Source organism: Archocentrus centrarchus, chromosome 22 (genome assembly GCF_007364275.1).
Source record: "Archocentrus centrarchus isolate MPI-CPG fArcCen1 chromosome 22, fArcCen1, whole genome shotgun sequence".
NCBI classification, from domain to species: domain Eukaryota; kingdom Metazoa; phylum Chordata; class Actinopteri; order Cichliformes; family Cichlidae; genus Archocentrus; species Archocentrus centrarchus.
The window spans coordinates 19,654,783-19,676,032 of record NC_044367.1 but is presented as its reverse complement, the minus strand read 5'-3'; the positions used below and the strand labels follow the sequence as shown (position 1 = coordinate 19,676,032).

General features: G+C 40.3%; 2 protein-coding genes across 3 annotated transcripts in view; one reads left to right on the top strand and one right to left on the bottom strand.

Annotated features, from left to right (window-relative positions):
- Positions 1 to 1,220: 1,220 nt before the first annotated feature.
- pax9 (paired box 9) lies at positions 1,221 to 9,513 on the top strand. Its single transcript, XM_030719081.1, has 4 exons — positions 1,221 to 1,363; positions 1,939 to 2,553; positions 4,579 to 4,718; positions 8,476 to 9,513. Exons 1-4 carry the CDS (start codon positions 1,360 to 1,362, stop codon positions 8,728 to 8,730), a joined length of 1,014 nt encoding a protein of 337 aa, XP_030574941.1. The 5' UTR covers positions 1,221 to 1,359; the 3' UTR covers positions 8,731 to 9,513.
- Positions 9,514 to 12,505: 2,992 nt separating this feature from the next.
- Positions 12,506 to 21,250, bottom strand: part of slc25a21 (solute carrier family 25 member 21) — an 88,686-nt gene continuing 79,941 nt past the window's right edge. The window contains exons 5-11 of one of the 2 annotated variants that reach the window (XM_030718794.1): positions 20,965 to 21,024; positions 18,061 to 18,168; positions 17,785 to 17,949; positions 16,020 to 16,201; positions 14,526 to 14,578; positions 14,067 to 14,124; positions 12,506 to 13,620 (exon numbers count right to left, since the gene is read on the bottom strand). In XM_030718794.1, the coding sequence (XP_030574654.1) occupies position 13,620; positions 14,067 to 14,124; positions 14,526 to 14,578; positions 16,020 to 16,201; positions 17,785 to 17,949; positions 18,061 to 18,168; positions 20,965 to 21,024 (627 nt within the window). In that variant the 3' untranslated portion in view covers positions 12,506 to 13,619. Of the gene's footprint in view, positions 14,125 to 14,525; positions 14,579 to 16,019; positions 16,202 to 17,784; positions 17,950 to 18,060; positions 18,169 to 20,964; positions 21,025 to 21,250 lie in introns of both variants that reach the window. The other variant, XM_030718793.1, reaches the window with a different exon arrangement.

Here is a 21,250-nt window from a genome sequence, read left to right as displayed (position 1 = left end):
GAAATAAAACGTAATTTTTTTTTATCAGATATGAGCTTTAACAACTTGCATTCCATTAACGCTCGCTGGGCGTAATTGGTTAAAATGCATATTTTGGACTGTTCTGCGCAAAGCCTAAAGAGACGTGCAGCTTAAAATAGAGACGTGATTTTTTTTTTTTTAAATAATGCTTTAAATGGCATTTTTCTTTTTACACGTGTCTGAATAAACTAAATACAACCTAATTTAAAACTGGCACAAAGGTGAAACCTGGCTCTGGTTTTAACCGTGCCATTTATGTTCAAACTGCATAACAAAAGAGATTATTTTCCAAAGATTAAACATATTCGCCTCATTTTCACCAAATCGTCGTCCCGTGGGGTATTCGCTTTAGGTCTGCTTTGCAAATTATACCAGTCTATGCTTAACGTCTGAAAGAGAATAAAAAATGGGGGGGAAAAAACACAACACAACAAAACAAAACAATAAACAAACAAAAAACATGGGTGACAAATAATAAAAAAAGGTATGATAATCCTCAAGTGCAATGAGATACAATTTACAAACGTCAACCAACCAATTACATTAAAGAAAACCAATCATCCATTTCCTGCCATTTCCTTAATGATGCCATTTAAAAGCTTCAGATGAAAGTCAGTGTAGCGGAGCATAACGCTACACAGAGTCGGGGTTTTAGAGATGAACTTGTGTTTTATTTTGAAAGGTAACGTCTTACAAAAACAGGGATATAACATAAAAATGGCAACTGCTGGGGTTGACACTATATTTTCTGGAAATATGTACATATAATATTCCAGGTGATGTTTCCTTGTCATGGTCTCAAATATGACTTTGTTGTGCATCTTTTATTTTTTTAATTAACCCTCAAATCCCTGCTGAAAGAGTAAAGATGTGATCCAGTACATTGATACTGCATTATACTCAACCTGCCTCAATAACAAAGCCACTCATGGTGGCATATCCCCAGTTTTTCTTTCAGATGAGAGTGCAGAACGAGGAGGACTGGGGGTGGTGATGTGCGTGTGTGTGTCAGTGTGTGGGACTCTGAAGTTGTCATGTCAAACTTTTGGGCCAATAGCGATTTAGCTCTGTGCAGTCTCAAAAGCAGATGGGAACCCTGGTCCAATCAGCGGGGGAGAACCCACGGAAGCCCGGCCTCCTGATTTCAACAGATTGAAATGTAAGCCTGTCTCCAGCACCGTCAGGAAACAGATCGAGAATTTTGTCTCTCTTGTTCTTTATCGCGCAAGAAGATTTTCTTGGACGCGATTTTGGACCGTTGACACGCTGGACGCGGAGCAGGATCCACGCAGGCGGCACAAAGCGGACACCGTATTCTTCATTTGCGGCTTTAACACGATGGGTGAGTTCAGTGTTGGATTGTTTTGTTTTGTTTTGTTTTTTTTCTTGATCGAGATGCAGCGAACGCTCCAACTTCTTAAAGCAACGTGGGGTAATTTCGCGAGATATTGTTAGTGGTGGATGGATTTATTTAGTCTAATCCAGTGGAAAGAAAACAGGACACGGAATTATTGTGCGGCAGTTACGCACGAGTTTTGGCACTTACCACCGGACATCGGTGGGAAGTTTAGCCTGCATGAACGACAGCGATTAGCTGTCACTTACTACAGTTGATCCATAACTTCAGTTTTTTAGTAGGAGTGAAAACTTTGGTGAAAATAATTCAAGCTCAGAATGATGTGCAAATGTGGATTTTTTTCGCAGTATATAAATGACAAAATTTGAAATATGTTGACTGAGACACAAATAAACTTTCGGCATATCTGCTGAATTTCATTCCTGTAATTACATATATTGTTAAAAATCTTTCAGGCCTTATAAATAAAAGGTCGTTAGCAGTGTGTAGTGGGCTTGGGTTGGTTACCTAATCGCTGGTCTCATTGTTGTGTTCGTTTGTGTGCTTGTTTTTGACACCAGAGCCTGCCTTCGGTGAGGTGAACCAACTCGGTGGTGTTTTCGTAAACGGCAGGCCGCTCCCCAACGCCATCCGGCTCAGGATAGTGGAGTTGGCACAACTCGGGATTCGACCCTGTGACATCAGCAGGCAGCTGCGGGTGTCCCACGGCTGCGTCAGCAAGATTTTGGCTCGCTACAACGAGACCGGCTCCATCCTCCCGGGGGCAATCGGAGGCAGCAAGCCGCGGGTCACCACACCCACAGTTGTCAAACACATACGGACATATAAGCAGAGAGACCCGGGGATTTTTGCCTGGGAGATCCGGGACAGGCTACTCGCCGACGGGGTTTGCGACAAGTTCAACCTGCCCTCCGTCAGCTCCATCAGTCGGATCCTCCGAAACAAGATTGGGAATCTGTCCCAGCAGAGCCAGTATGAGTCGGGCAAGCAGGCGCCTCATCCACCGCCGCAGCCAACATTACCCTACAACCACTTATATTCATACCCGACATCCAAAGTGCCCACTCCCCCTGGCATGCCCACCCTTCCCGGACACATGGCCATGCACAGGATATGGCCCTCCTCGCACTCTGTAACTGATATTTTGGGGATACGGTCTATTACAGAGCAACAAAGTAAGCATGGCTACATGAAGGGCGGTTACATTTGTTTATTGCACCACATATAACCAACTTTTGAAGGGGTTTTGCGCGCAAGAGTGCGAATGTGTGTGTGTGTGTGTGTGTGTGTGTGTGTGTGTGTGTGTGTGTGTGTGTGTGTGTGTGTGTGTGTGTGTGTGTGTGTTTGGGATAAAACTGGCATTTGTGCTTTTTTTCCCCTTTGAGTTAGTGTAATTGTTTTTATAGGCCTCCAAAAGTAACTATTGGAACGTTATAAACCCACAGGCCTCTGTGGAGAGAGAAAGCTTAAATGCCATTTGACCTGCCTGCTGATATTGATTTGAAAGGGAGGCAGGTTAGTTCAGAAACAGATGGTCCAGCTTGCAAGAATAATTAAGAGGCGGATGTGGAATATTAGAGGGACAGCGGAGGGAAAGGCGGTGAGATGAAGTGTATCAAAATGAGGTGTGCTGAACGTTTGCCATGACTTGGAGAGACTCGTTTTGTGCAGAACTGTGTATTCAGCAGTTTGCCTGATTCAGGCCTCAAATAAGCATGTCGTATTAGAATACGGGTTTCTGCTGCGTGTGTTGTGTTATGTCCACATGCAGGTAGGCCCAGATAACTCTGTCTTGTAGTCAACCAAACCGCAACTGTTGTGGAAACAGTGAAACAGGATCCAGCATAAATCAGTGCTAATGGTCGGCTCGGTGGTGTGAGAGGGATTTTCTAAGAGCTTGTTTTCCAGTGGCAGGAAGGGAAGTGTTGTCAGTTTGTCAGTCCATTGCCGGAATCCTGTTGCAGAAAGGATTCAGAACTGCCATGCAGAAACACGCCCCGCACTCTTCCACTTCCACCGCCATGCAAAGCTTGACTCAAGCAATCAAAATAAGACAAATGTAAAGCAGATATCCAGGAAAACTCGAGAGGGGGGTGGGCGCAGTGTTTCGAAGCGGTGCCTTTATAAACAATTTATGCATTTCCAAATTATTAGCAGATGTTTGTGCTGTGGCAGGCTTTCGAACGATTTTTAAGTACATTTGGTGACATGAGAGATTTGCAACATTATTTTAAAAATTGATTTGGAATTGATGGAAATGATAACAAACAAACGAAGTGCTAAAAACCTGAAATGTTAGTGACTTGTCTACGGTAATATTGATTTTTACGCACAGAGACGACACATTTAAAATTTCTGAGGGTGAATAAAGTCAGAATAATATAATCTTAACATGCGCAACAAGCAGTTTGTTTAAAGTTCTTTGTCGAAATTGTTGTGATTGCTTCTCCCACAGTAAACAATGGGAAATCAGTGTAGTATAACACCCATCACGCACAAGAAGGAAACGGTGAAAGGGAATCTAATGTGTCCCCGACAGCAAGAAGATTTGGGGGGTTAAAACATCCCTCACCCACGAGAGAGGCGTCTTAACCATAATTATATTTATCTGGGCCTCTTCTATATCTGATTTTTCAAGAAGAACCACAACATTTAGTCTGAGCACATTTACTTCACGGCAAGTTAAAAAAAAAAGAAAAAAAAAGAAAGAAAGTAAAAAAAGATTATTTCCGTTTTTGGTTAGTGTTCTCATTCACAATCCTTAAATTTATGACAAAAGAAAATTACTAGGCAAGCACGCTTATCCCAAACTTCTATTTTCAGAAACGATTATCTCAATTAAAAAATAATACCAAATGTCAATTTCATAGCACTTGAAACTGGGCTGAAATATAATCTATTAGATCAGATAGTAAAACTTTATTGTTTAATGGCTCAAGGAAACGTTTAAATAAGCATTACGCACAGGAAAGATCTTTAATATATATGCAATTTATTCCTAAAATGACAAATAACCGATGCAGAATGTCACAGGGTTTATTGTCTTACGCAACCTGGCTAACCTGCGGTTAATGGATGCATGAGTCACAGCAGCGACCTGTGCCCCCCCCCCCCCCCCCCCCCCAAAACTTAAAAAAAAAAAAAAAAATCTCCTCCTGACCTCCTTCTCTTCTCTTCTCTCTTTCTCTTTTGCCCCCCAGTTAGTGACAGTCCATCCTTTCCCAGCGCCAAACTAGAAGAATGGAGCGCTATAAACAGGACTAATTTCCCACCAGCAAGTTCTCCACTAGTCAATGGCGTGGATAAACCGCATTTAGAACCCGAGGCAAAATACACACAGGTAAAAAAAAAAAAATGGACATCTCATTTTTTGTAATTTGAAATGCAGCAACAGTAAAAACAGTGCAGACTATTAATCTACTTGAAGACTTGAGCATTCTTCTATTTTAACAGTTATGTAGCATAGAAATTCTGCCTTTCACAGCATTAATGCGCTCCTTCTGTTGGCTAGGGCACGTTTTTATTTCTCTCTCTTTTTTTTATTCTGGCTTTACAAGGGGCACTTCGTTTAGGCCCTGCTGCTTGGTCAGTGCTTTTATGGATGATTGCAGAGTAGATTATTTAATAATAAGCACATCAAAGGTGTTTAAATAGCCTAGTTATTATTAACTTCTTGGTTCTGGAAATTAAGTGTAGCGTGCTTCACACTCGAGACAATAGTTGGACCCCTGAAAAAGAGCCAAAAACGTCTGTTTTCGCTTTCCTGGTTAACTATACAGTATTTGAATAGGTTGGTTTCAGTGCTGTAACTTAGTAAAGGTCAACCACCATCCCGTCATTTGTCTGTCAGTTTTAAAGTTGGCTTTCGGATACTGGTGTGCTCTAAACGACAGTCGTGCTGCCCTAAATGTCCGGGATATTCGTTATTTTGCACTTAGTTGTTGGAGCAGATAAATCCACACGACAAAAAAAGCCGAGTCAAAATACAACGGTCAAAATTAATACACACATCGACACTGACTTTTAGGCCAATTGATACGATTTTATTTTTTATTCTTATTTCCTAAACGTGTGTAGCTTTAATTACATTTATATTACCAAACTCAATAGGCTGTACGTTTGAAAGTGCTTGATTTGATTTTTATTCAGCTTTACCTCCGCTCTTTTATCTAAAACTAACACAGGCCTGCAAACGACTCCTAACTATTCTTTCCAACGCGCGCTTCTGTGCGCGCGTGCCGTCTTCTTTTTGTTTCTTTTATTTTGAAAGGGCGTGCTATTCTGGTTACTGACAGAAAACGTTTCCATGCCGCATCATTTATTTTGCCACTTTATCACGAGAGAGTTTTCATCCTCATTATGCAGAAGAAAAAACGGAGCCGATGCTGGGAGATTAGGAGCTCTCAAAGTGGACACACACTAACTGTCTGAGCGGTTAGCCAAGCAACTATACAAAAACAGAAGTGAGCCATTAAATGCAGAAAATAACAACTCTATAAATTACAGAGTTTATTGCATGAAAAACAAAGGATGGCGAAGCAAGTACTGTTCCACCAAACACTGAGGATTAAACGGTGCCCTCATCACTCAGATTTTATACATGCAGACACTGCAGCCTGCTAAGATCCAATGGGATTTTAGACTGTTAAATGTGTGTTTGTGAGAGACTTGAGACGCGGGGAAAGTGCGATGTCATGCAATGATCGTGTTCAAACAAGATGACTAAAAGACTTTGAGTTTTCAAACTACAAATCACTTTTTTTACCTCCACCAATTTCGCAGCATGATCTTTCTTGCAGCAGCAGAGCAGATTTTTGTTGCTGTTGTTGTTTTTTTTTTTTTTTGGTTTGTTTCCTAAAGATTGACTTTCAGTAAAAAAACTAACCAAAGCTGCCCACTAAAATCTTTGACGCCTTTATATTTCTGGCAAATCTCCTTACATTTATTTCTCCATAAGGCCCAAAGAGCGCGGTTGGAAACCTGTGGCCTATAGGAGCTCTCAGAGGGCAGAGCGGGCAGATGCACCCGTGGGACTTTTGTGTGCTTCTCTGAAAGAAGAGCATCATTAACACAGATTTAAGGTTAAGTCACGAACGGCGGCTCGAAATTAATGCAATAATGTTTAGTCAAATAGATCCTTGTTTACATCACTGTATATATAAAATGTTTACTATCTAGAACTCTAAAACTTAGTAGACTCTTAAATGTCCCGAAGTTTAGTCTAAATATTTTTTTAAATATAAATAATGGAATTAAAGCATGACAAACTGAATCCGTTAAATTTAAATATATTTAGTCATATAATAATCTTTTATAATTCATAATAATAAAAGAGTAAAATTAATTATTATTAACATTACTTTTAAAAGACCAGCCTAGCCCAAATCATTATAAAGAGTAGTTTTTTCTCTGTTTGGCACATTTTAAATTATGCTATATTATATATATATATATATATATATATATATATATATATATATATATATATATATATATATATTTATTAACAAAAATGTATTTTAATTCTTGGATTTGCATCTATCCTGTAGTATTTTATATTTAAGTATATTCTCTCAAATAAAAGGTGGTTAAGAGGAGTGGATGGAATAACAGCTACACCTAATAAATTATACAATCTCATGCAAGATGAGTGCCATAAATTCACCCTTTGTATACTCCTTTGATTTTGTTGAATTTGTGTCAGACAGGTGTTGATTCAACTATGTGGTCATTCCTGGGAGTGCAGTTAGTGGCGTTCTTGCAGTAGTCAATTGCATAAAACTGAAAAGGAGTTTCTTTTCTTTTTATATATACATATATTTTGCCTACGAGCTGTATGTGTGTCTGTATGTGTAAGTATACTGTGTGCAAACATTGGGCTGTGTGTAATATATGGTTCTCTTCATCGGTGCAAGATGTGAAAATTTTAGAGAACATGTTTAATTACACTAGTTGTTTTAAAAGAAAATAAAACAAAAAAAAAAAAAAAACCACCACAACTGACTGTCTGTATTGGACTTAATGAAATACACTTCAGTATATTTGAGTGAAGTTATGATACAAAACACCCGCACACTCATACATACATGGTCAGACACCCACAAACAACTGCCCAGACACCCACAGCCACCCAGAAAAGACCCAAAGACACCTGCAGGCCAAGGCGCGCGCGTGCGCGCACACACACACACACACACACACACACACACACACACACACACACACACACACACACACACACACACACACACACACACACACACACACACACACACACAAAGAAAAAACAGTTTTTGCTCTGTAGTTATGTTTTTATAATCACCACAAATGTCAGCTAGGAGGATAATTTTTCATATCTCTTTTAAGATAGTTGCCAGTGACTTTGTCAGTCAAGCAAGTCTATGAAAATAAGTCAGAGGAACAGAAAAGATCCCAGTTGTATAGGAATAATTCTCAGTAGTCCCAGACCACCCAGGAACAGAAATTCTGCCTCCCTGCTGAAATGCTTTGGTGAATTCCTCAAGTTAAGTCCTGTCACTGTGCCAGAGAAGCAAAGCCCATTCCTGGTTCAAACCATCATATTTCCCTTCTGCATGCCTTTTCATTCTCAGTCCGTCATGACATCCATTAAGTGCTGCCCCAACCAGCCTGTCTCCCAACATATGGCGTGGTTTATCAACAGCACTTGAGCAATGTCCACTTTTGAGTAGAAAATAAGCTCCATATAGTACATGTATGATTCCCAAAATTGGGAAAATATTTATTTTTATGTGGTAGCTGTGAAATTAGAATGAAAGTTTCTGCTGTTTATAATTCAACCATCACTTTCACTTTCTTCTACAGTGTGCCCTAGTTTTTGTTTTTGTTTGTTTTTTAACAACAGCTGCTTGTGTGTCTCCCTGAAAATTTCTTAAACTTGTTACAGTCACTATTTAGGAAAACATGTGGCAAATAATTTCCATTTGATAAATTTTGAGAAAATGACTGATGATGAAGTCTTCATCCTGGGGGGGCTCAAAAATAATAGTGACTTTTTTAAACCTATAATTAAGATGTTCATTTTTAATCTTCTTTTTCCCTCTCTTTTTTGTTCCCAGACGCCGAATGGATTGCCCACAGTGAACAGCTATGTCACAGCACCCAGCATCCCTCCCTACCACCCTCCCACCCAAGTGTCACCCTACATGGGGTACAGCGCCACCACGTCGGCCTATGTGACCGGACCCACGTGGCAGCCAGCCAGTGGCAGTGCTCTATCTCCCCACAGCTGTGACATCGCCACCCCGCTGGCCTTCAAGAGCATGTCAGCCAACCGTGACGCCATCCACCCAGTCGCCGCCTCAGTGCTGTGAAGTCAGCTCCACAGACTGATGAGAGAAAGGGGGGCGGGTGGGGGTGAAGCAGAGTGGGCTGGGTGAGAGCCAGTGAGGACAAGAGACTCCAAGTCTGTCCACGGTGGCTTTTTGTTTTTCACTCCCACTACCACCTTTCTATGAAGGACTTGGCCCCAGGACTCACATTTGCGCCACTGGGTATATGATGCCCCTCCAAGCTAAACGCAGTCACACCAAAGACACACAACAAATAAAAAGCCTGCCAGTTTTTTACAGCAAATGTGTTGACTAAAAGTACTTGCAGGACAGGTGTTCCAAAGACTGACGTATGACTGCTACACCATCCATCAACATAATTCCTCTCAGATTCTTTACTGCACACTTCTGCAAATGTCTCTGGGCAAAACGGGGTAATGTATAACTTTATGAATACACAATCAAAGAAAAAGGAAAAAAAACTTTGCATTAGTGTTTCAGGGTGCTTAATAATAATTGCTATTGTTTTTTTATGTTTGTATGCTTTTTGTTGTTTATGATTTGATAAAAGTAACTGTGTTATGGAGCATTGTTTTCCACTTCTCTAAAAATGTAGCCTATGCAAGAGCTCCAAAGAGAAGTTTATTTATTAGATTAAGGTACGTTGAATGAAGTGCAATTAGTTTTACAGAAAGCATGGAAATCTCCACGCACATTTAGGCAGAATTGGCATTGGGCACATTGGTGTCTAGAGCATTAACATAATTAATTGTCAAATGTTGCACAATGAAATTGAATGTATCTTAATAAATTGTTTGGCTTTTATTGGTCTTCATGGAATTTGCTGGCTGTTCGGGGAATCCTTAACACTTATTTGGAGAACCAAAAACAAGTGCACAGCTAAAAATATATTATCTCTTTTTCTTCAAGCTATTCCAGATTCAGGGCATTGTGGTCTACTGGCCTGTTTTACATGAGCAGAAAACTGCTTTTCATAAAAGAAAAAAAGATGTGTGCTTACAAGGCCAATATTTTCCATTACTATATCTGTGTCATGGCTGACTAGGATGGTCCATCAGAAATGCTTTAAGCACATGGAATTTTTGCCACCACATAAAGCAATTCTTTGAAAATCTTTTGGCCATTAAAATCGGTACATGTCTTCTCACCTCGTTACATTTAATGTGGCCTTTTCTGTAATCATAAAAAATTATACCTGCGCATTAGTGTGACAGAAACATAGTTTAAGTAATTTGGGTAATACTATTTTAACTGATTTGTCCCAAAAGAAAAAAACAAAACAAAAAACATAATAATAACTAAATAAATAAATAAACACGATGAGCTAATTGTTCAAAGAGACATTCTAGCATTTCACATTGAAGTCAAAGTGAAAAAAAAAATAGAAAAAATCAAAATATAATGTAGTGACATGCTTATACTTTTAAAAATATAACGTTCTTCAGTAAAATCATTTAATGCCATGTTTTAGTTTTCAGTCATTTTTGACATATTTAATTCATACAGATTTTTTTTCATATGGGTTTAGCAGGGAGAAATAGTAAATAAAAGCATAATTTTTTTCATGCAAATTTGAGATCTGCGTGTCCTAAACTCTTGGGGTCACGTGGAGTCCATGTACATTCAAAGAGCCACAAATAGGCTCATTGGCCTGCGGTTTCCAAGGTCATCAGACATGTGACCCAAACACGAACCTCCAGCAGCCACAAAAAGGGCCAAATAGGGCTGTCAGGGCCAACGCAGTGTGTTCATTACAAAGGAAAAGCACACAGGCCATCTGACAAATGACATGTTTGCAAAATGATGCAAAAATACTTTCTGAAAGTGTACAGGGGGGAGAGAGTAATAAATTATCTGTGAGTCTGGCAAGCCCTGCCTAGCCCTGCAGTGGAAACCACAGATTTACACAAACTGGGCTTTAGGCGAAGCTGTAGATTGATAACTTGATATAGGTGCTTACCTGCTCTTTCACATAGCATTACCTGCTGCTCAGGTGCACGGCTCCGTGTTTCTTTCTCTCCTGCGTTACAGCATAAACAGCCTCTGCACGTGACAGTGTCAACAGTCCTCCCCATGCAGGAGCTGATTTGACTTGGAAAGCACTCTTCCCCGCATCCAGTGGTCACGGACCGTTGCTCAGGGATCGTAGTGTTTCTTTGACCGTATGTGAACCACATCACAGAGACATGATGTTCACTCACTATACCAGCCAGCCATCACGGCCACCCTTTTACCATCCACCATCCATCATGAACAGCAAATGATAGTTAACTCTCTGAGTGGCATGAAAGAGTCATTACACGCTCTGTTTTTTACCTCAGCCGACACACAACAAGGCCAAACAACTTTTCCTTTCAACTAAGCTACATGAACTGCACACAGCCTTGTTAGTCTCCTCTGACTCACAAAACAAAATTAAAATGTGGTCGTCTTAATTGACAACAGTATTCAAAAAACAGGAACAGTGTGTTTTCTAGACAGGAGGAAGCTTCTTGAAAGTCTAACAATCCCTGCTCTTGTAGTCTAATGTTGGTCAGCTTTATGGAAAGAGAGGTCTAAAAGGCATACTTTTAAAAATAGGGGCAGACACGTGTTTACAATTAATTAAGTTGAGTCTGACTTCAGTGTCATATGGTTATCTTTACTTCTCCACATGCAATTAGAAGCAAGACAGCCATTTGCAGAGTAACACAGAGCAGAGAAAGTAACACCGGCTGAATACAGGACTTCATGCGTGCTTCTGCTCAATGAACATTTTTAAAAGAAGCTGACAACAGCCAGAATGTTTTCTTAATGTCTTAAAACAACAGGATTGAGGAGACAGGTGAGTAAAAAGGGGAAAAAAAGTGCTGTGTTTTGTAAAATCACGTCTGGTGCCGTGCTTTGGTGTGCATGCATGGCTGACTGCTTTTTTACCTACAGTGTAAATTGCAGACATTTTAATATACTAATCATTAACCACATTTGCACTGGGAAAGGCAGGTAGAGCCTCGCCCAAGTTGCAGCCCTGTCAAAGTGGAGCCACTGAATTGAGATGTTACAGATGAGGATGGGAAAATCCATATAAAGGGTGTAAAGAAAATGACGTGAGGGATATTTTACTGCAGAAGATTTATGATTATTGCAGTGTGCAGGGAATTCATTGTAAAGTTGCACAAGCTGTCAAGTCTGAAAAAAAAAAAGATTCAGAACTCCATTACAGAAAGGACAGCTTAAGCGCTCACAATTCCATCAGTCTGCAAGCTACAGTTGTTAGTCTCTCACCGCGGGCCCCTAGGCAAAAACCAGGAGCTGCTCCATTTTGGCAGAGACTAACTCCCACATTAATGATGACTGTCAAATGCCAACGTGGCTCAGTATAAGCTACTACCAGTTAAGATGAAGTTAAGATTAGTCTCTTAGAGCTGCCACTACACCTAAAGCTGTGCAACAGGTGTGTGTGTGTGTGTTTTTGAATATTTGTGTAAGAAAGAGACTGAGAGCGAGAGAAAATGAGTGCGGTAACCCCCTTGATTCCTGCAGCCACATTTGAATTTCTTGGGGCTTGTTGTTTCAGCGTGCATTCAATGTTCAAGTGCAGACTACGTGCCAGAGAGAGAAAGACTGACACTAAGTTGGCTATGAAGCACTCAGATGACAATAAGGAGGAGGGTGATGAAGTGGCAAACTGAAGAAAGGGGATATTCTTATATTGATGCCAAGATGAAACAGTCCCAGTTAAGACAAAAACAACAACACGATTCTACTGTTACAGGACACGCAACTCACAATTACACAGTGAGGAAAGTGTGGGTTTCATTTTCTCTTTATTCTTTTTATTTGTTACCAATGCATGTAAGAACAATCTGAGTTTTTTTTTTTCCAGCAGGGACTTTAAAAGGAAAATTGACACAATCTTTTATCAATAAAAACTTGAAAACATATAAAATTCAAAACAGTTGGAGGTACATAAAAAACAGAAGGAGCCCATCTAATACTGTCCATTTTTCATTGTGCAAGGTTAACATTGACAGTGGCATATTACAGCCCAAGCCTTCACATGCCCAAGTAGTTTTTGGTGCCTAAACCTAACCTGACAAAGATGGAAAATGAAACTAAACTGCAAGTGAAAATAAAGCAAAGTGGAGAACAGGAATCTCCCAAACGGGTTGACAGTTTTGTCTCAGACAGGACTGTTTGTCCCCGTCAGCCAGTATTATTGTGGTGCGACATCAAAGGGGACTTTGTGATGCCACTGGCCTCACAACCAGCACGTTTGATGCCATGCATTAAGACAAACTGGCAAAAACATATCCATTAAAAACTTTTGCAATAGGCTTTAATAACATCATTGTTCTAACACTCATTGAAATGCTATCTGTAGCACACGTGTGATAATAGGTGCATTCAAATCTAGACTTCCAAGGAATTCTTCAAAAGTAGCTGTGCCACAGGGAGCAGGGCTTTGCTGCACACGGAGATGACCTTGAAGGCGGAAACTGCTGAATTTAAATCGGGAATGATTTCTCTTCTTTTATAGGCATGGTGTATAAACTTCCTGATTGCACCTTGTATTTGCATTCATGAATCCATATTCCATAAAAAGATGATAAAAAGACCATAGTGGAACTGTTTGTCACTCTGCAGCTGTAGTGTGTGTGTGTGTGTGCCGCAGCTGATTTCAAGGTAAGTATTATTTAAGATCTGTTAAAGTGGGAGATTGGAGATGGATGGTTGCACAGTCAACTTAATTTAGCATGCATTCAAATATAGCAATAAAGAGAAATAGACATAGACCTTCCCTCCATTTTTGGTGTTTTATGGCAGTTAAACAAATTTCAAGTATTTCTGTATAACATTAAGTTCATATTATGAAGCTTCAGCTATTTAAGCACTCAGTCTGTTTTTTTTTTTGAGGAATCTGTTAAATCTCTGATTGATGTCACATCAAACCAGTGAGATGAGCACCCAAAAAAAAAGAGAGAAAGAAAAAAATCCGTCACATGAGAATTAAAGCCGTTTAAATGTGAAAGAAAATATGCTAATGTAGGTTCTCATCAGTAAAACTGATTGTCAGTGATTCTAAAATCAATTGATCTGATGTTAAAATTCATTTTTTTTTTTTTTAAGAAGACCACTTTCAGATATTGCAACAGTTTCCATATTCTGAGTGACAGAATATGGGAGATGATGATAATGTCTTCAGTAAGCTGCATTCTTCTACATAACATAATGCTGATTTGGTATTCTGAGTAGTTTCTTTTTGTATTTAAGATAAAAAAAAAAAAAGATCTAAATTGGTCTAATATTGCTCTGATCAGTTAACAATTACTTGCACAGTTCATAAGGCACCATTGTGGGTTTCCTTTTATTGTTACCAGTTTCTCTGCAGCCACCCAGATACATATTCATAGACCAACAGCATCACTGCTCCACCTGTTAGAGAATATAAGAGAAGTAACCAATGTGAATGTGGTTTCAGAGGCTTTGCTTTCCAAGTAAGTTAGAGTTCTGAGAAATGCACAGGTATAGAATACACCAAAAGCCTGGAGCACCTGTTTACACAGGGGGTAGGCAGTATCTCTAGTTCACTGTATTTATATTCAAACCTAATAGGCATTATTATGTAAACACCGTTCCTTGGAATCTGCTGAGAAGGAAATAGTGTTTGTAGCAGCCGTATTTCACTGGAAGAGCTCATGCAAAGTTGAAATGCTAATATGTATAAGTGAAAGCTCTTCCTAGTATAATATTATAATAGAGTCTTATCTATCTTCTGCAACAGGAAAGCTGTGATCATGACAATGATTTCAATATTAGGATTTTTTTCCCCCTACCTGGTCCAAGCCTCATTATCTTGGGAACCAATCCCTTGTATAACGCCAAATACCTGTAGCAAAGACATAAGGTGTTAATGTGCAAAGATTTTCGTTAGAATACAGAATATGTAAATTATTTCATTGTGCGGAATGGGTGTGTTTTGGTGGAGTCGAGATGTAAATTTGCACAAATGAAGTGGTGGAGTGCGACTTCGATACTGCACTCAAGTGCTTCTCTTGTGTTGGTACTTTATATTTCAAATCCACCACAACTCAGAGACAAATTTTATAGTTTTTGTCTTCTCTGCATCAAGTTGCATCAACTTCACAGAAAGTCGGTGTAAGTGAGCTGCTGTGAATTATTATCTATTATCATCTGATTCAAGAAGAAATTCACAAGCTGCACAGCACTACATAAAATAAACCCCACTTTTATAGCTATAATGTACACAATGCATCAATACTTACAGTTAACTACTATAATAAACACTGTTCTGAAAAGAGTCATTTTTCATAATAAATCAGACTAATCTGAGTCTTTCCATATACCTCTTGTATACACGTGCTTGTGTTTTTACTTGTGAGTCCATGAATGAGTGTACATGTGAGAGCCTGTCTGTCTGCTGACATGCCTGTCTGTCACCCCGTCAGGTATATAGGGTCCAACGGCCAGCGCTGCAGAGTACCTGCTCTTTAATGCATTCAAGGTGATCAGTGGCTGCCTGCCTCCGCCTCGTGCTCTCTGTCCCACTCCCTGCCCCCGCCACTGATGGCGTTAATAAGGCTCGACCCACTTCCTCCCTGGCCCTCTGTCTGATTAGATTGACCCGTGGAGCGCCGCGCGGCTCGTTAGGGTCTACTTAACGACGTCTCCCATAGGGACCACTAATTAGCTGGGACTGTGTTGTGTTAGAGAAGGGGACTGGATGTGGCGGATGGGGCACCATCCACGCACCCCTGTAACGACAACATTTCAGTGCCATTCTTGCAGCAACCTCTATACTAACAACATCCACTAACTACAAACATATCGCTGGCCCTTGTCTAGTGGAGCAGCATGGGGGAAAGTGGAAAGCCTGAGGCAACTGCTAACATAACATACATCTTTCCTTGAAGCTTCCATTTAGAGCTGTCATTCTTTGAGGCTTGAAAATATGTTAACATTTACTAAACAACTGACAGGCTGCAAAAATGTATGATCATACTCACGGGGAATACAGCCCAGAATTTAAGATCATTATTTAGTTTCCATTCATTGGATCACAGCTTTGCATGAAGCTATTCATGCTTTTCCTCTGTACTTAGTGTAGGAAACTCACTCCATACAATCAAATCCTGCAAACTTGTAGCTGCAGCTGGTACATTTGTCTTCTCTGACAGTCAGTTTGGCAGATAACCAACTACTGACTGCTAACAAAACAGACAAAGTGGCTCATTAATTCTAGGATGAATCAGCATTCTGACTTTTGTCTCGAACATCCCCTGTTTATATACTCCCAGATTTGTCCATACCCCTCTTCGCGGTACACCAGTGCCATGGTCTGGAAGCAGGTGCGATACTTGATCTCTCCTGGCACTGGCTGGGGGCCTTGGATGCGGCTCTTGGCTACATCGAAGGGAATATTCACACAGGAGGAGATGGTCCCAGATAACAGGCCAATGGTAAACTTTCGTAGGAACTCTAGGGTAGGATCCTGTAAAAAGAAGGAGATAAAAAAAAAAGGTATGCTTTTTTAAGAGTGACACATTCTTAAAGTGTGAACCAGGAGGTTAAATTTGGTGCCATAAAACATAAACAGCAAATAGAGCCTTTGGGAACCAAAAGAAAGTAGTGACAGTGAGTTGACAAAGTCAATACTGAGACATTATGTGTCTATGTCTATGAGCGATTGTGGGGGAGAGCATGAGGGGACTTGTGCATATGATTGCAAAGCTTGCATGAAAGCCCTGATCATTTTATGGTAGCGGGGGGCAGATTAGTGCTTCCTGACTGCGGTGCGGCATTCTGATTGGCTGAGCAGAAGCACATGTTCTCCGGGGAGCCAAGACAGAGGATTTATAAACAGGGTTCATGCAGGCAGACTGGGGAGGCATATGGGGACAATTTGGGTAATTGGGCTGTGACTCGGCACAGGGGTATTACTGTACCAAAGAAGCCCAGACTCAGAGAGCTCTGACAGCTAATTGGCCAGGATATTTTTACAAATGACAGCAGCCTCTCTGGTTCGGGCCTTTCTCAAGCGGCTGGACACCCTGAGAGCCGTGGTAAATCAACAGCTAATCCCACTTCTTCTATTTTTTTCAAGTGGGATGTGGAGAAGGGGGTACCATAGCCGTGGCCTAAGTACACCCATCAACCCACTTCCTAACAGCCCTAAGCAAACATCTCCTCTCACATTCACTTGTGAATGATGGCAGTGTGCTATCTGCCTCCCCTGTGCTATTCAAATGGCCACAAGAGAGAAACCTGGGCTCGGCAGCCTGAATTTGACTATAGACATGTTTGAGTTGCAAGCTCATTGCTCATGTTGCTGACACAAGGGCTTTGGAGAAATGCCAGTATCAGCTCAGCCTGTGAATTGTCTACAATATTTATGTGTTTGCTGCCGTCATTAATGTCTAACAAACAGGATCACTCCATCAATGTACATAGAGATGGATAATTCCCAAAAGCAACTGCCACAATCTAAGAAGGCAGCTATTTGAGTCATCCAGCCACATAATTATCATTCACAGAGGATGACCACTTGGTTCTCTGTACATCATGCGTCACTGGAAAAATGTTGAAAATTTAGCAGAGCCTGGCCTCCCACTGTAACCTCCTCTTGAAAATAGTACAGTTGTCTGCTTCCAATTAGTTCATTGGAGTTAATCTAATGCTCCAGTTTGCACATGTGGAACTGGCGTATGGTAACGTTTCCATTAAACAAAATTAACTTTTGTTTGGGCCATCAGGAACTGCCGGATGTGTAATCTGAAACTTTGAGGATGTTATGAAGAGCAAACAGAGGAGGTATTAGCAGGGCTGATCTTACAAGTCCTCTCTGATTTTTGCTTCCTCCTTTCCATGGCAGTCAGGTTAACTAATCATACTGTTAAACACATTTGGTTTTCCCCTGTGGCAAGGTGGCTGGCACACGTTGCACATCATATAGCCTATGGTTAGCAAATAAATAGGTGTAGTCAAGGTTACCAATGCCAAAGCAATGTTAAAGTGGTTTAAGAAAGAAACAAAAACAAGTCAGAGTGTGATCATAGATTATGATTGGCATAATACCGGGCTGGTAGGAATAGCATCCTTGACATTGAAGTAGAAGCCAAAGTAGATCATGTTGAAAACTCCATGGCGCCCCAGTGTTGATGTTAATCCTTTATTCAGGCCCCTCAGCCCAAAGCCGTCTGACTTAATTATGCGTCTTGCTTGTGCAAAAGAAGAGGGTTGCTGTATTGGAGAGATTGAATTCAAAAGAAGGACATGTGAGCAGATTTCTACAGAAAGGTGTGCATATTACCAACATTTCACACATTAGGGCAGTATTTTATTTCAGTCAACCTCTTTGAAAGAATCTCTGTTGGCCTGAAGACTGACTTTCACCACCTCGAATGGATTGATCACTAAAGCCTCAGTCAAGCCAGAACCAAGCCCTGCTGCAGACAGCGCCTAGAGGGAAGTTGGACATGATTTAGGACTGAGAATGTGGAGATAATATTTGGGTAGAGACAGAGCAGAATAGACAAACTGATGCAAACAATGAAGAATGCCAACCTGTCCGGGTTACAAGAGCTGCATTGTTATTTTATTTTCAGAAACTTGTTCTTGGAGTCTCTTTGGCTTGTCTAAAATATGCATTTATCACAGCCATCAGTTATTTCTTGACAAATGCTTTTAGACACCACAAGACACCTGTGTTTCGCATCAGACAAAATGCCTGATGACACATGGGAGTGAGAGGAAGGTGAATGAAAGGAGAAAGTAGGAATGTGAGCAAAGTAGCAAATTTGATCTTAAGAATTCAAGAAAGTTTTTTTTTTTTTTTTACTTATGAAAGCGCATTAATTCATCCTGCCAAATATCAAAATATACTAATATAGTATCATTGCATTGGGCTGCCTATTTCTGTATGTGTGTGTGTGCGTACATGGGTGCGTGCGTGCATGCTCAGAGTGAGGCGTAATGGGAACATGTCAAGAACGTGTCTATAGCTCATTACTCTTCCTGACTCTTTATCCTGCTGTCAGAGCCCCAGGACCCATCCTCTCAGACATGCCTTGCGATGTTTACACAGCCAGCAAGCCACGTTTTAATTCCTTATTTGTATTATTACTGTGTGTGTCCTCATTAATCAGAGTGAAGGCATTCAGCTGTGCCATGCTGAATAGGGGGGAGAGAGAGCGCCATTCAGAACCAATCTGTAATTCACTCGCAGTAATGATCTGATGTGATTACAGTACTTGATATGCGAGGGCCTCTGGGGGAAATGGGGTTAGAGGCACTTGAGGAAGAGGAAGGGCGGGAAAAAGATAGTCAGAAGGAGGCGTAAGAAGGGTGGGAAGAGGGCATGATGAATGGGACAAGTAAACATTTCTCCAAAAATGGCTGTAAAAACAAGCTGAGGATATTCGCCATGCTGGGGTGGATTTGACACTGAGCTACAGGTAAGCCATCCATCATGGCTGACACTTGGCTGCCACCTGAATAGGTGGTGTGCGGTGACCACACCCCACCAATACATATCTGTCTAGCTTAAAACTCTGACTCAATATAACAGAAAACCAATTACTCAAGAAGGATGAAACCACTTCTACTCTCATGGCCTGTGGTGCAACCAGCCTTCAGAATTAACAACCGCCAAGCAAACATATAGGAAAGTCAGTTTGTAAGCGGTGTGTTAAGTATTAGACTATTTTGGCTCTACTCCCACATGCTGGGCTTTGAAAGAAATGATGACTATGATGTTTTGAGGGTTCTTTTTGGTTTTAAAAGACATTCTGTTTATGTCCCTTTTATAAACAATCACCTCTGTTTAACTTGGGGATGACAGGAACAAGGTTCATCTGACTTATGTAAGTGTAACCATGCTGGGATAAAAACAGAATTAAAACTGACTAAACATGAATTTAATATTTTAACAAACTGATTTTTGAATTGGGATTAGTTGCTGTAGGACATGCAGTTTGGGGTCAGGTAAACAATGTTGTCTGATTAACTGCCTTAATGATCAAGAATGCAACTTTTAGATCACTGGATGGATTTCTGGCATGCCACATATTCTGGCAGACTCCCTTTGCTGTTTGAAATTACAAGATCTGACTTCCCACATGGCTGAGCTTATTTCAGAATGATTGGATTGGTATTTTACATGTGCCTAAAACTATAATGATTTAAAAATGACTCCCACGGCAGACAGACTGTTTTATGCCTCCATTTTTTTTCTTCCTTTACATTCATTGTTGAATTGCACATAGCGATGGCACCCTTTCCTTTTGTGTCAGGAGTGAAGAGGCACAATCATTTTGTTTGAATAAGCATTAATCAAATTGTCCATGGACAAACCAGACCACAGATTCCAGGATTAGACTGAGTGTAAGCACTATGATTACCTATAGCATGGATAAAATGCAGCACCTGCCAAACTTTTAAGTCTGCACCTTAGTCTCATGGTGACTGTTACTGTTATTCAGTATTGAGTTCCCTCCTATTTTCAATAAAAAAAAAAAGAAATCTAAATATTCTCACACAATGTGAGTCAATGAAATGAAAATTTAAAAAAAAGGCTCCTAATAAGCTGCCAGTTACACTGGATTAACACAGAGCAGTATCAACCAAACGCTTGTAGTTTTTGTGGCTGCTCTGTTGCTGGGAATAAAGCTCATAAAAGCAAAGGTTCAGCCAGAGACACGGAGTCATTAGTGCCACACTGATCACAGCTGATGACAAGCTGATCTCCCAAACTACATGCCAAATACATTTAAATACCACTTCATCCATATAAATGCTAAAATGAGGTAAAGCTGGAACTTTCAGGACTTGTTTCAGAAGTTCTGAAAATCATACTGACAGCTCACCATGCTGACTAAATTGTGCGTGGAACTGCTCATACTGTGACAACAGTGTTAATTCAAGCTCTGGAAATCATTTTATGTTTATCTTGTCCAATGTGTGACCCAGCTAAAAATGCAAAATGACCAACAATTTCCCTACTAAACATATTCGTGCATTGCTAGTACTTTTACATCAAACAGCACTGAAAATAAAATGCTAACAAAGAAATTTACATTTTTATTAATTCATTTGCCTGGCAAAATTATTCTTGGCATTTGTCTTTGTTTTAAAAGCCTTTGGCAGGTGAGCTCGAATACTGTTTTTATACTCTGTAACATTATTCCAAGTCCTGTGTGTGTGTATTTATTTATTCAAGTGAGAGTGTATTCAGGTGTTCCTGGATGTAAGACTCACCACACCAGGAGACAAAGGGGTCAAATTCAGCAACTTCTTGTACTGCTCAAAGGTGAAAAACTGCAGCAAGAAAGACCAGGATAAAAGCACTGTCAGAAAGTATCATCTCAGCATACATACACATCCACATATACCGTGCATAAAGAAAGCTACCTGAAATGCGCACAGTAAAATGTACTCAGTACCACATAAAATGATGGCCGACTTTAAATTTTAGACCTTCATCTCTGTGGAAAGACAAAAGCCTCTAAAGGAGCCAGATCCACTGATCTGTTTATTTGAGCAA

Coding starts and splice junctions, on each gene's coding strand:
- pax9 (XM_030719081.1), top strand. Junction 2,554..4,578: donor GTCTATTACAGAGCAACAAA/GTAAGCATGGCT, acceptor TTTGCCCCCCAG/TTAGTGACAGTCCATCCTTT. Junction 4,719..8,475: donor CCGAGGCAAAATACACACAG/GTAAAAAAAAAA, acceptor TTTTGTTCCCAG/ACGCCGAATGGATTGCCCAC.